The following is a 15,068-nucleotide window of genomic DNA, read 5'->3' as shown; positions in this document are numbered from 1 at the left end:
TGTATAAATGAGAATATTTAATATTATTAATTAAGGGGCCCATGCTGACTCACATTTCTCGAAAACGAGTGGATAAGTGGGGTCCATCTCCGGCCTCCGTCCCCGTCACCAGCCCACGACGGCTCCCATCCCGTCATTAAAAACAAAACTTTACTTAAATTAATCTGTGCTTCTAGCAAGTGGAATTGGTATATAAATTCGAATATTTACGCTCGGTCCGCTCTGAACCCATAGTGGGGTTGACACGTGGCGAGCACTCACACGATCTCAATGGATATGCACTAGAGAGCCTATCTTTCCTAGACAAATAATTCAAAATTTTCGCACGTGCGAACTTAGAGTTTAGCGCATGTGAAAACTTGAAACAGTATAAATAGGAATGAACATAGATAGGGTGAGGGCGGGAGGGGGGGGGGTGTAGAAGGCGCTACTGACCTCGGAGCTCTGCTGAAGCTCGGCCATGGCGGGAGGAGAGGGGCTGATGGAGGCCTACGTCGCTCACCTCGCCATGGCGGCGCTGGTCGGAGCTTCCATCGTCGCCATGTCGGCGTACTTCGTGCATCGGAAGACACTCGCCCAAGTTCTTGAATTTGCGAGGGCGGAGCGTGATCGGACTGTAGATGGGGAGAATTTCAGATCCGAGGGGGAAGAGAAGATTTGTGGAGACGGAGATGATCTTCTTCGGAGAAGTTATCGCAAGAGGAACGATCAGAAGAGGTATTCTCGCCTTCGGGCGCCTGGGCTGTACCAGCGGGGATCGGCCTCTCTGCCTGATGTGAGAGCTGTGATTTGTGATGATGAGGATGGGTTTGATCAGGTGGGGGGGACTGGTAATGGTCAGTCTTCGGTGTTTGGTGGGTCCGATTTGGCGGTGGATAGACTCGGGTTGACTGTTCCTTCACATTCCCCCAGACTGCATATTCTTACTGGAGGTATCGAAGAATATGTTTTTAGTTCGCAATTGGTGAAAATTTCTTCTTTTGAGACGTTCTCGGATCATTTTTCAGAGTCTAAGCTCTTTGATAGGATCGTTGATTTGACCCTTAATCTGATGTTCATAGTTACTTTTCTTTCGAACCCGAAACATTATAAGGAAATTAGATCCAGGAAACACCAAAGAATTTCTTAGTCATCTGTTTTTGGTCCCCAAATAAAATTGGGAAGCAAATGAGCGTACATGTCTGGTCTAGGACGTTTGATGACGGATTGCTGTTTTGTTTATTTGTGTTTTTATTAAATCTTCTTTTTCGAGTAATGGTGTCTGTAGTTATTATACGAATCTAGAAGGGGATAGGACGCCCATATAATGGTATATTTTTCTTTAGACATGAAATGGTACTCTATTTCTTCCATGAACAAATCTTGGATGAATAAATTGGTATCATGCATCAATGCCACGTGTGGATCACAGCAAACTGATGCTCCATGTAATATTAGATCATGCCAAGAACTGTATTTTTCTTTGTTTTTTTTTCTCATCTTCTTGTTCGGTTGCTTCAGGAAACAGTGCAGCTTCAATGAAGAGACCTGGTTCAGCCCTCAAGTTGGCTCTTCCCACATCCAATGGTTCATATACCAAGACGAGGGTAGAAGTTGATGATTTTGAGGAAGAAAACTTGCCGACTGGTTCTAACGTTGGCACTGCTTATCTGCATGCAAATGGAACTGCGGTATCCCTGATTTTTTTCATCGTCCCTATCCTCATTGATTTTCGATTAGTTACATGGTTGATTTTTGATACAAACCTTCTGCACTGCAAAGGGTGTTCTGGGGAGACAATGAACTTTGACAGAATTTTTTTGTATGCTAAAAGGGGTTAGTTTTTCACACGCTGTTTTAAAAGACCTGTTATATAACTTAAGCTAGCGTAACATTGGTCCGAAACTTTAGTTTTGCATCCTCTTCATCCCGAAAATGAGGTGGTTCTTTCCAATGACAACGTATTTATTTCTTACAATTTCGTAAGGAGGTCCTTATAGAGTAATTGGAGTTCCTCTCGGATTCCATAATTTGTTGCAAGTCATTCAAAGAGTGTGCAGTTTATGCTGTGAGTTATTCCTGTGTCTCTAATATTCAAGATGCTCGGATGTGTCAAGCTGAAAATGCGGTTGAGAGACAGATAGGGAAGAAAAAAGGTCTCAGTCTTCTCTCTATCAGTTAATAAAGGAGACTAGTTTAGGGTCCATTAAACTTCAAGGGGGTTTTCTTTGCCGCTTGCCGCCAAAAGTTGAAGTAGTTCTCCCAGCCTTGGACCTTGGAAAAACTTTTCTGTGCAGAGGAAGAAGAAACTATGGTCTCAGGGGAGATTTAATTCCTCATCCTTGGGAAAATTCATCATGAATTTACCCACACCTGACGAAAGACTGATGAAATACTTTGGTAGCTCAAAACATAACTACGGCAGAGGATTATTTTCAAACGGCAAGGAACTAGAGAAAATATGAAAAGGATTCCTCATGTTCTGCTATCTAAGAACCTTGTGGGTGAAAGAGTAGTCTTTATAATCCTTGGAAATGTCAACTGGAACGCAAGAAACGCTGTTGTCAATAAAAATTCCATTTCATTGATTCGTTGGTCTTTGGCTGTGTTTTGGTACAACCTTGAGGGATGTATCCGATTTACTCATTGACCTCGCTTGAAATGCAAGATTTATTGGTTGGTTACCTCTTTGTTGGGTGACCGCCTTAAATATCTTTTCAGGAAAAAAAAAGAAATGCAAGATTGATCCGAGCAGGTGTTCACCCAAATTGATAAAGAGGAGATGGAATATCATGGGCAAGATTGGTAGATAGAGTAATGGCTGTTGTCGATCCATAGAGAGCGAGAGAGAGAAACGATCTGATCACTGCTGTGATGGAATGACTTGGGAGAGGCAGATACGGAGGGGAAACCATTATCTTCAACACAGCTTGTTCGTTCCCTTCCAGCGAGGGAGGGTGCAAATATTTGAAAAGGTCGCGTTCTGTTGGATAAAATTGAGATATTGCTCTCAGGGCTATGAAATGGTCAAAGTACCCCTTGTATGGATTTAACATCGTATCCATAGGCTTCTCATAGACTAACTTTTTCTGAAAGTTTTCAATGTGACGCTAGAATCGAGGGATTGACCAAATGACAGGACTGCGTATACACATGGAGGAGCTTGACAAGAGGGGTGATGAAATCGAAACTAGACAGATTTTTATGCTCAATCAAGATGGCAGAAATGCTCCCAAATGCAGATGCGAGATCCAAGCCGAGACCCTTATCAGACCACACGCCAATCATGTGGCAACGAATGAGATGCAAAGGAGATCTATATACTTCACGGTAGATAAATCATGGTTCCGCTAAGACAGGTTCGAAGAAGAGGTAAGCCAAACATACAATGCACAAGTCAGAATTGAGTCTGACATTGAGACACTGGCCATGAGACTGGAAGGGCTGAAAAAGCATCTGATGGGGTACCAGAAAAGAATCTGGGATGACAGAAAGAGGATGAGAAATGAGTCATTAGCTGAAATAAAGCAACTGGATGGGGTGGAGGACAGCAGAATCCTAAATTAAGATGAGGTACAGGGACGAAGATGGAGAGGAGTGGTGGAAGAGGAGGATATGAAAATGGAGATGGATTGGAGACGACGCCCAAGACAATTATGGCTACACAAGATTTTTTCCATCTGGTTTTCTTTCAAAAAAAGATTTTTCCATCTGGCAGCAAATGGAAGGAGACAGACAAACCAAATCTTGAGAATAAAGGTACAACACTGGGAATACATCGGTGCACGAGCAGTTGGACAGGTCGTGGCTGATCATTTCCTATCTTTCTCCAGGAGGGGGAACGGTGCTGTTGGAAATGGTGCAGTAGAGGGAAAAGGATGGTGAGTACGGAACATCAAGAGGAACTAATTGGCCCTTTTTCAGAAGAGGAAGTCAAAAAAGCTATTAAGGGACTAAAGTGTGAGGGGCACTGAGCCCAGATGGCTTTCCGGTATTCTTCTACAGTGAGTGCTGGGAAATGATGGGAGCAGATGTGATTGCCACGCTTGATGGATTTCGTCACGGAAGAAGGAATATGGCGAAGATTAACAGATCACATCTTTTTCTGCTGCTGAAATGCCAGGGAGCTGACAAAATTGAAGATTTCAGACCTATCTCACTGTCCAATTCTATATATCTGATTGTCTCACTGTCCACTCTCTAGTATTGGAGAGCTTGTTGGACCCGCTCAATCAGGTTTCATTCCGGGAAGATTATTGGCGGGGGAGATATTAGCATCATAGAAAAGGAATGGCACTAAAGCTTTCATGTGGAAGGTCAACTTCGCCAAGGCATATGATTCACTAGATAGGGATTTTTTGTGGGTCTCTATTAAATGGAAAGGTTTTCCTAGAGAGTGAATCACTTGGGTAAAAAGATGCATCACCTCACTCCTTTATGGTGTTAATAAACTAACGCCCAGAAGGAGGTTGAATCCAGCCACAAAGAGGGGTTAGACAAGGATGTCCACTTGCACCATTACTGTTCGTCCTGGCAATGGACGCACTTGCGGTCTGTACTGACACGGCATGCTCAAAGGGATTTCTGCGGGGGTACCAAATGTCAGATTATAGCAATGGGATACCCCTACTGCAATATGCTGACGATATCACTTTCTTCATTGAATGGTCGACAAGGGAAGCATAAAAATGTCTATCATACTTGATCTATTTGCAGATTTCTTGGGACTTAAAATCAACCGAAATAAGTCAGCCTTTTTGAGCAATGTTCCCAGAAGAGGAGATACTGTGCACAGAAATACTAAGCATACCGACTGGGAGGCTTCCAATGCTTTACTGTCCCCAATGGTTGGAAAGAATCATGAATCTACGGGACAACGTAGTCATCAGATTGCTGTGAGACAGCTATGGCAGGAGTCTCAATTGGGAGGAGAAGACAAAAGTGCTCCAGGGGAGTTACCATTCTGGAAAGGGCTTAGACAGATCTTCCCAATGGTGCAAAGATTCTTCTCGCCCCGGCTAGACGACAGGTCGACATTCAAGTTTTTGCTGGATGCATGGTCATCAAGAGGCATCCTGAGGAAGGCAGTTCCCCGATTCTATGCACTCACATGGAATCTAAGCACCCTGGTCCGAGACTGTTGGGATGGAATGTGGAACCCGAACATGGTGCCCTATCAGACCAGCGGGTGTCTGAACTCATGGACATGCAACTGCCCTACTCTAGTTAAAACCAATTGATAGAAAACGAGTCAGATGGGCATGGACATATGGCCCCTTCTCGGTCCACAAGGCCTACGCGAGCTCTGGGAGGGGCGAGAGGAAGACAGGTCATTATTTCGGGCATGCAGATTCATATGGCAACAAGAGGTCCCGTTGAAGGTGAGTATTTTTGCATGGCTGCTATCACGAATACGACTAATGACAAGATTTCGCAAGAGGCTATATCCATATACATCCTCTCAATGCATGCTATGATCAAATGGGGAAGAAGATTGCAACATCTCTTTTTTGAGCGCTCATTTGCGCGCATGATTTGGGGCAGCCAGGCAATATCAAAGGTGAAGGTGAAATCTGAAGAGGCTTTCTGGGACTTAGTCCAGAACTGCAGAGGCAGAGGATATGAAGAATGTGACCGAGCTTTGGCAGTGTTGTGGCCCATCTGCTTACACAGAAACAAGGTGCAGTTCAGGGGAAGGATGGCTTCTACGGATGGATCTATATACTAAGTGGAGGGATCTAAGGCGGCATGGCTCCCGCGGGTGACAGGCGGAGAGGGGAGATTTGGAATAAGGATCAGAATGATGGTGAAGGGACTGAAATGGTTCTGATGGGAGATTCACCGATTCGTCGGGTGTTCATCCCTTTTATATTTTAAAAAACTTTTTCTAAGTATTTTAACCATGATATAATGTGGGGCAGTTATTATGTCGCTAAATAGGTTGAGCTGGCTTAAAACTTGGTTTGCATTCCCTTTGGTTTTGATTCTTACAGGTTCTTGATGGTTATAGAATTACTTTTATTTTTTCAACAAGCAAGAGTTTCGTCATTAGACCACTTAATAAAATAGCAGCCTTGTTAGAAGGTTTAGGTGTATAATTGACACTGTGCTAAATTAGACTAAAAGGCCTCCATGTTTAATTTTTTAATGCTGTTTCATTTTTTAATCAAGAGGTTTGTTGCTTGGTTGAGTTATTTAATGAATGACAGTTGCTGTTATTCATTTCAGGAATTAGACGATCATATTAATTCTGATGGAATAAAAAAACCATCACCTGCTGCTAATATGATCCGTTCCCACAGTGTTTCTGGGGACTTACACGGTGTTCCACGGGACCCAGTGGCGGCTGATATCTTTAGGAATCAGCCAGAGGAGGAGAACTTTATAACTCTTAAGATTACTCCGACTGGTCAGAACGTCATACGACTTTTTTACTAAGAAAATAACTTCATAAGACTTGAGAATATAAATTTTCTGATGAATATCTTTGATTGCCTCTTACGCGTTTTCCAGAAATACCGACCGCTGATGAAGCTGAGGTTTACATGACCCTCCAAGAATGTCTCAAGTTGAGAGAAAATTACCTGTTTAGGGAGGACAGGGCTCCCTGGGTTAAAGAAATCATTTCAGACCCTTGCACGCCACGGCCTAATCCAAACCCGTTCATGTATACTTTGGAAGAAAAAACTGACGTGGGTACATTCGAATTCATGCTTGTGTTTACCTAGAGCTTGGCATGTCCTTATGACGTTGATGTGTGAATGATGCTGGTTGATGGTTTGCTGACGGCATCATGGTAATGTGCGTATCAATGTTGTCATTACTGTCAACTCTCAATTTATCTTGAAGGGTTTGATTTCTTAAACTAGGATTCTCCAAAGTTGACGAACAGCGTCATCTGCCGTAGATACCCTGTTGTTGTGAATGTCAACTGGTAACCTCGTCAACGTCATAATCAACTACCTCAACATTGGTCAACATCTATGTTGTCGTCGAAATCAATGACGGTTGATTAACCTTGACATGAACGAGGGCCAAACCCTTTACGCAATGCAATCTCTGATACATCAAATTACTGATTTTCTTTTCAGCATCATTTTCAAATGGAAGATGGGATGGTCCACGTTTACGCAGACAAAAATTGTGAGGAACAATTGAGCAAATAAAAAAAAAACTTCCGCTGGCTTTGGATTCACCCTTTCACTTCTATTGCAGCTACAGAAAAGCTTTTCCCCGTTGCCGATGCCACTACCTTTTTCACTGATTTGCATCGCATCCTTAGGGTGATTGCTGCTGGCAATGCCCGAACTGTATGCCATCGGCGGCTGGTTCTTCTTGAGCAGGTAATGTTAAGAAGAGAGAATGTTAGAAGAGGAGATAGGAAGATAAAAATATAGAAATGGTCACAGACTTGGAGTTATTGACTTCTCTCCCTTTGGGATGGCTGCAAGTATTTAAAGGGAATAACATTAGCGCCGAAATGATAATTTAATCCTAACGGGGGTTGGGATCATGCCATAATCATCATTTTGTGTATCTTGTTGTTCAACGTTTTAGATCGTTTTTCTAATCATTCTTTGTTTTGCAGAAATTCAACATGCACCTGATGCTTAATGCAGACGCCGAATTTCTGGCCCAGAAAAGTGCTCCTCATCGTGATTTCTACAACGTCAGGAAGGTTGACACACATGTTCATCATTCTGCTTGCATGAATCAGAAGCATCTCTTAAGATTTATAAAATCAAAGCTGAGGAAGGAGCCTGACGAGGTAATCATCTTTTAACTGTTCCGATCTCCATGATATTATTCCGGCCAGATATAAACCAACTTTATAATTCATATTTGAAATTATGCAGGTTGTTATATTTCGAGATGGAACATATATGACCCTCAAAGAAGTTTTTGAAAGCCTGGATTTGACTGGGTAAAAATATTGACTTTCCTCTTTGATTCTCAAGGACTACTTTCCCGTGATTTTCTCATTTTTATTTCCCTCAAAACAGATATGACCTGAACGTTGACTTGCTAGATGTCCACGCGGATAAAAGCACATTTCATCGTTTTGACAAGTTCAATCTCAAGTATAACCCCTGTGGTCAAAGTAGGCTGAGGGAAATTTTTCTTAAGCAGGAAAACCTGATCCAGGGTAATACTTGAGTGTCATCTTTCATCATTTTTTCCTTTTTTTATTTTTTAATATTTATTAATCTATCTTATTATTGGAGATTAATATTATTACTTGTCTTTCATCAGGACGCTTTCTTGCTCAGCTGACAAAAGAGGTGTTCTCTGATCTTGCTGCGAGTAAATATCAGGTCATACTTTTCGTCCACTATACCATTAACATTGTCACTTACGATGGACCATTCATTATTGTTTCCGATATGGTCATTTGGCGCATAGAAACAAAATTTGGATAGTCATTTGAATTATATTATTTGAACGATACTGTGATCAAACATGTAGATCTCTTCCAGAAACGCACAACTCAGGGCATCTTGGTTGTATATGCTCGAGGGATTAATGTGCCATTTATTTTTCTCCTCCTTTGAACTTACTTGGAATTATATTTGCAGATGGCCGAGTACAGAATTTCCATTTACGGTAGAAAGCAGAGTGAGTGGGACCACCTGGCAAGCTGGATTGTCAACAACGAATTATACAGTGAGAATGTCGTATGGTTGATACAGGTCTTGTTTTTCTGGTCCTCTTGATTATACTTCATCTGTATTTTTTGGAGAAAATGTTACATCTGTATAAAGCAATTATCTTACTTTCTGTATATTTCCAGTTTCCTAGGCTCTACAATATTTACAGGGAGATGGGGATTGTAACATCTTTCCAGAATATTCTAGACAACATCTTTCTCCCACTTTTTGAGGTTACTGTTGACCCAGACTCGCATCCTCAGCTGCATGTTTTCCTAAAGCAGGTGAACTCAGCCTTCATTCTCCTTTATTTAGAATTAGGCTTTCTGGGAATAAATCTTGATTTTCACGATTTTAAAAATTCAATTTTCAGGTCGTGGGGTTTGACTTGGTGGACGACGAAAGCAAGCCGGAAAGACGGCCCACAAAACACATGCCCACGCCTGCTCAGTGGACCAACGTTTTTAACCCTGCCTTCTCTTACTATTTGTACTACTGCTACGCCAACTTATATACCCTTAACAAGGTATCAGATACACTCCCCAACTCCCTTAGATGTATTATGTCATTTTACATACTGGGGGGTATTTTGATACTTTGACCTTCCTGAATGTTTCCTTTTTGAATATTGATAGTCAAGCAGTTAATCAAAATTAAGTATTCCTTTGCCTCTCCCTCGTCTCCCTGCAATTGCAGCATTTTCTATGATCCCTCCTGATTGATCATCTCCAGCCCTTCTCCCTTTATCGTAGATTATTCTTTCCAATGGTATCAGAGCGAAGTTCAAACTTTTTATTTGGTCAACTGTTCTACTACAAGTTAGATTATGTATTCTATCTGTTAATTGTATTATATATTTTCTTTTTTTTTTGACGTGGTCAGCTCCGCGAGTCGAAGGGTATGACAACGATTAAGCTTCGGCCACATTCTGGAGAGGTAATCCTTTTTTCACCATTTTGATATTTAGTTATCTCTCGAACATTTCAGGAAATCATCTTTCTCCTCCATACAGGCTGGCGATATCGACCATCTTGCTGCCACATTCCTTACTTCCCATAACATTGCTCACGGTATCAATTTAAGAAAATCTCCGGTACTGCAGTATCTTTACTATCTTGCCCAGGTATTCAAAGAGTTATTTTTCTAGAACAATTTCTACTGAGATAAATAAGTTTATGGGAGTACCTTGGATCTTCTGCCCTAACTTTGCCTTCTTTTATAGATCGGCCTGGCGATGTCCCCCTTAAGCAATAACTCCCTGTTCTTAGACTACCATCGGAACCCCTTTCAACTGTTCTTCCAGCGAGGTCTCAACGTCTCTCTCTCTACCGACGACCCTCTGCAGATCCACTTGACTAAAGAACCACTCGTGGAGGAATACAGTATTGCAGCCTCTGTAATGGCCATCTCTCTCTCTACATCCATACATCCACATCCATCTCTCTCTCATAATCTATCCTCGTATTGGCAGGTTTGGAAACTGAGTTCATGCGATCTATGTGAGATAGCGAGAAACTCAGTCTACCAATCCGGTTTCTCACATGCCCACAAGGTCAACATCCACACTCTACCCTTCAATGTTATTAACCATCTTTACCGACTGAGCCTGACTTAATCCTCTCACAATGAGCAGTCCCACTGGCTGGGAAAAATGTATTACAAGCGGGGCCCCACCGGCAACAATGTCCACAAATCAAATGTTCCCTATATTAGGGTAGAATTCCGTGAAATGGTAAGTCAACGTTGACTTTTCCTTCTCTCTCTGTTGACTAATCGGTTTTTGCCCAGATATGGAGAGAGGAGATGCAGCTGGTCCACCTGGGCAAGGTCTCCATTGCGGAGGAGATTGACGCGTGAGCCGATCCCAACCGGACCGGACCGGACCGACCCAGTCCAGTCTCGTCGACCTTCAGAAGTAGAGGGCCGTGTAAAGGAGGAGATTCCACGTGTCGGGCAGGCCGGGCAGGCACCAGTGGCTGCAGTCAGACTGGGTTGGGTCAGCTCGTTGTGCCGGGCTCAGGTCCCCGCTGTAGACCGAGGGATGACCGTCCTTCCGCATCGCCGACAGAGCCGTTACGTCCAGCAGATAAGGTGGGCCCCGCATCGTCCCCAGGACATTGTCGATGACTCTCATCTGTGCCGGGTACACCCCGTGGTAGTCGGCCCACCCGCTTACTGGAGTCCTCTCGCCGTAACAGTTCTTTGAAATCGGGTCATTCCACTCCGCTGGGCTGCCACCAAGCACAAGTCAGCCATTGACACTGATTAATAAAATTTTATTGCCTTAATTTAGAGGGAGAAAGATACTTGTCATGGGATGGAGAGGTGGACTGGAAGAAAACACGAGTTTTGGACCGATCTATGTTCTCGTCGACCCATTTGGCCCAGGTGACGAGAGCCCGCCTCATGGCGTCCAGTCTATCAGCATCTGTATGATAATTACCATCGTACTCGATATAGTCCCACCTTGACACAATTAAAGAGATGATAAATTAATATGTATATAATTCCAATGGATCATAGAACTCTTAGTCTTCATGTTTGAAAATGTAAATGTAAATTTCTATTAAAGCATTATGAACAAAGCAAAATGAATTCTACATGAAGAGTTTTGAGGATACTCACCCCTGGAGAGATCCTGTGTGGGTCCACCAATGGCCAGTGTTAAAGGAGATGATGTCAGCAGTGCGCCACGCGGCGGCGCCCCCGGCTACAGCGTCTAAGCGAAGGATCCTTTTGCCCTCAGCCAAGGCCACGTTGACAAGAAACGGTGCCCGGTAGAACGAGACCACGACGCCGTATTCCTGAGGAGATAGGAGTCAGTAAAGGAAAGGACTTGGAGAGATCTGAGCCATTGATTAGTACTAAGGTGCACCGACAGGGATGGGATGGTGTGTATGTCCCCCGATGAAAAAACCGTCCCGACAAAAGCCTCGGACATCGGACGGGACGGAAATTTGTCCACCTGACCAAAGAACCGCCCGTAACTGTCCGTGGGTGTGGAGGATGACGAATGTACTAAAATTCCATTTTATGATTTTTTTCTCGAATTTAAGAACTTTTATGGTTTTGCGGTCCCCGATGTCAGATGGGTCCGGATACCGGGGTAGCGCCGCTTTTGTGACGGGACAGTTCCCTGATGAGACAGTTCTAGACAATGGAGACAAAATTGGGACGTGGGACGAGACGAAAACCGACCAGAACTTATTTTGGGAGGCTCACCAGGAAAGAGGCAGAAGAGAGGGGGTCACCGCGGCTGAGTTGGGCCATGGAGTGCGGCCCAGTAGCGGCCCACAAGAGGCAGAGGAGGGATTCCCATTGGTCACGGCCCATTGAGTCGCCCACGAACATAATTGTCTTCCCCCTCGACCTCTCTAGAAAATCCCTCCCGTCGAATCTGCGCCGTCCACATCACACATCCTTTAGTATGATGATGATGATGATGATGATGATGACAATGATAATGAGAGATGGATTAAGAGTAAGAGGAAGAAAGGGAGATTGGTGGATAGGTTTATTGGTAAAATGAGAGAAGGAAAATATGGGTTTGTTGGATTTCAGCTGCAGACTGAAGTGTAGTGGATCAGATATATGATAGAGAGAAAAGTAAGAAGTGGGAGAGAGAGAAGTAACAGAGAGAGAAGTGAGAGAGAGATAGAGAAGTAAGAGAGAATTGAGAGAACGAGAGAGAAGTACGGGAGAATTGAGAGAGATATAGAGGAGAGGGAGAGAGAAGTAAGGGAGAATTGAGAGAGATATAGAGGAGAGGGAGAGAGAAGTAAGAGAGCATTGAGAGAGATATAGAGGAGAGGGAGAAAGAAGTAAGAGAGAATTGAGAGAGATATAGAGGAGAGGGAGAGAGAGAAGTAAGAGAGGGAGAGAAACATAGAAGAGAGGGACAGAGAGAAGTAAGAGAGAGAGAAGTGAGAGAGATAGCAGAGAGGGAGAGAGAGAAGTAAGAGAGGGACAGAGAGAAGTGAGAGAGAGATATCAGAGGGGGAGAGAGAGAAGTGTGTGTCAGTGTGTGTGAGAGAGAGAAAAGTAAGAGAGTGAGAGAGAGATATCAGAGAGGGAGAGAGAGAAGTGTGTGTCAGTGTGTGTGAGAGAGAGAAAAGTAAGAGAGTGAGAGAGAGATATCAGAGAGGGAGAGAGAGAAGTGTGTGTCAGTGTGTGTGAGAGAGAGAAAAGTAAGAGAGTGAGAGAGAGAAGAGGGAGAGAGAGAAGTGTGTGTGTGTGAGAAAGGAGAGAAAACTAAGAGAGTGAGAGAGAAAGAGAAGAGAGAGAGAGAGAGAGAGAGAAAGAGAGAGAGAAAGCGAGAGAGAGAGAGTGAGAGAGAAAGAGAGAATTGAGAGAGAGAAAGAGAGAGAGAAAGCGAGAGAGAGAGAGTGAGAGAGAAAGAGAGAATTGAGAGAGAGAGTGAGAGAGAAAGAGAGAATTGAGAGAGAGAAAGAGAGAGAGAAAGCGGGAGAGAGAGAGAGTGAGAGAGAAAGAGAGAGAGAAAGCGAGAGAGAGACAGTGAGAGAGAAAGAGAGAATTGAGAGAGAGAAAGAGAGAGAGAAAGCGAGAGAGAGAGAGAGAGAGTGAGAGAGAAAGAGAGTATTGAGAGAGAGAAAGAGAGAGATAAAGCGAGAGAGAGAGAGTGAGAATTGAGAGAGAGAGAGAGAGAGCGAAGAGAGAGAGAGAGAGCTAAGAGGGAGAGAGAGAGAGAGAGAGAGAGAGAGCGAAGAGAGAGAGAGAGAGAGAGAGCGGGGAGAGAGAGAGAGAGAGAGAGGGAAGAGAGAGAGAGAGAGAGAGAGAGAGAGAGAGAGAGAGAGAGAGAGAGAGAGAGAGAGAGAGAGAGAGAGAGAGAGAGAGAGAGAGAGAGAGAGAGAGAGAGAGAGAGAGAGAGCTAAGAGAGACCTGGGAAGGTTGCAGGAGAGGGGCTGCCATCGGAAGCGCTGGTAATCAGAGTCAGGGCGGCCGTAGAGCTGGCAGTTGAACTGGGGGTCGACGGCGGGGCAAGACGAGGCTTGGTACAAAGGGTACGACTCGTCCCTCACCCAGCTCCCCGCAAATATATCGCACCCCGACCCGTTCCCAGGCCGCCCCCCTCCATCGCCATGGCCGCCATGGCCACTGCTCAGACGACTTCTCTTGCTCATTATCAGCGCCCTCCCCGCCATGGACGAGGCCAAGACCAGCACCAGAAAGAACAGCCGACCCCCCTCGCCCATTGCCATGAAAGAGAGAGAGAGAGCGTTAGAGAGAGAGTTAGAGAGAGATTTAGAGAGAGAGAGGAGCAGAGGAGACCTAACACTTGAGAGAGATGGCTGCCTGCCCAAGTGCCCATCAGCCCTCACTCTCATTTTAAACTGTAAACTCCTCTCTCTCTCTCTCTCTCCCTCTCTCTCTCTCTCTCTTTGTCTAGTGTCTACCTAAGGGAATGTTCATCACATTGAACTGAAAACTTCTTCACATTGCTCAACTCTCTCTCTCTTCTCTTTGTCTAGTGTCTACCTAAGGAAATGTACATCACATTGAACTGAAAACTTCTTCCCATTGCTCAACTCTCTCTCTCTCTCTAATCCCTCTGGCTACTCTCCATAAGGGAATGTTCGTCACATTGAACTGAAAACTTCTTCCCATTGCTCAACTCTCTCTCTCTAATGTCTCTCTAATTTCTATCTAAGGGAATGTTCATCACATTACATTGAAAACTTCTTCTCCCAGCTCAACTCTCTCTCTCTCTAGAGTTTCTCTGTCTAGTCTCTACCTAAGAGAATGTTTGCCACATTAAACTGAAAACTTCTTCCCATTGCACAACTCTCTCTCTCTAGTTTCTCTGTCTAGCCTCTACCTAAGACAATGTTTGTCACATTAAACTGAAAACTTCTTCCCATTGCACAACTCTCTCTCTAGTTTCTCTGTTTAGTCTCTACCTATATCTCTCTAGCTAGATTTTTTTTCTGAAATTGGGAGAGAGAAAGATATAATATTTGTATTCTCAATTTGTTCATGTAAAAGGTAGTTTATGAGTTTTAGAAAATGAAAATTTGTAAAAGAATGTTTGTCACATTAAACTGAAAATTTCTTCCCATTTCTCAACTCTCTATCTACACTCTCTACCTATATCTCTCGATCTAGATACTTTTTTCCTACAAAGATTTACACTTAATATTGTTATACTCTTCATCTAAAATATATATATTCATGGGTGTCATAAAATGTAGTTCCCTGAATGAATGTTCATAACATTAAACATAACATTTCTTCCCATTGCTAGACTCTCTCTCTCTCTAGTCTCCACCCATATCTCTCGATCTAGATGTTTTTTGGTAATGCGTACAAAGAAAGATATAAACTTTGTTTTTGATGGATATGATGTGGCCATCAAGCTAATTACACCACCATGTTTTATTTACATTCACTGAAAGAAATATTTTTTCATTATTATTCTCGTGC

At 43.5% G+C, this 15,068-nt stretch overlaps 2 protein-coding genes across 2 annotated transcripts; one reads left to right on the top strand and one right to left on the bottom strand.

The window, feature by feature from the left end:
- Positions 1-392: 392 nt before the first annotated feature.
- Positions 393-10,915, top strand: LOC144714180 (AMP deaminase-like). The gene is made up of 19 exons (XM_078588875.1): positions 393-932; positions 1,501-1,670; positions 6,208-6,388; positions 6,493-6,671; positions 7,071-7,122; positions 7,195-7,322; positions 7,568-7,747; positions 7,836-7,903; positions 7,983-8,125; positions 8,233-8,294; positions 8,556-8,669; positions 8,771-8,911; positions 9,001-9,153; positions 9,510-9,563; positions 9,640-9,750; positions 9,850-10,023; positions 10,099-10,179; positions 10,261-10,359; positions 10,416-10,915. Exons 1-19 carry the CDS (start codon positions 461-463, stop codon positions 10,482-10,484), a joined length of 2,631 nt encoding a protein of 876 aa, XP_078445001.1. The 5' UTR covers positions 393-460; the 3' UTR covers positions 10,485-10,915.
- Positions 10,220-13,938, bottom strand: PMR5 (Pmr5/Cas1p GDSL/SGNH-like acyl-esterase family protein (DUF828)). The gene is made up of 5 exons (XM_078588876.1): positions 13,527-13,938; positions 11,850-12,024; positions 11,253-11,431; positions 10,935-11,093; positions 10,220-10,858 (listed from the first exon to the last, which is right to left on the bottom strand). The coding sequence occupies exons 1-5, from the start codon at positions 13,844-13,846 to the stop codon at positions 10,537-10,539; spliced, it is 1,155 nt and encodes a 384-aa protein (XP_078445002.1). The 5' UTR covers positions 13,847-13,938; the 3' UTR covers positions 10,220-10,536.
- Positions 13,939-15,068: the final 1,130 nt, after the last annotated feature.

Source organism: Wolffia australiana, chromosome 17 (assembly GCF_029677425.1).
Source record: "Wolffia australiana isolate 7733 chromosome 17, ASM2967742v1".
In the NCBI taxonomy this organism is placed as follows: Eukaryota; Viridiplantae; Streptophyta; class Magnoliopsida; order Alismatales; family Araceae; genus Wolffia; species Wolffia australiana.
The sequence above is the reverse complement of the archived record's forward strand: the minus strand, read 5'-3'. Positions and strand labels throughout refer to the sequence as shown.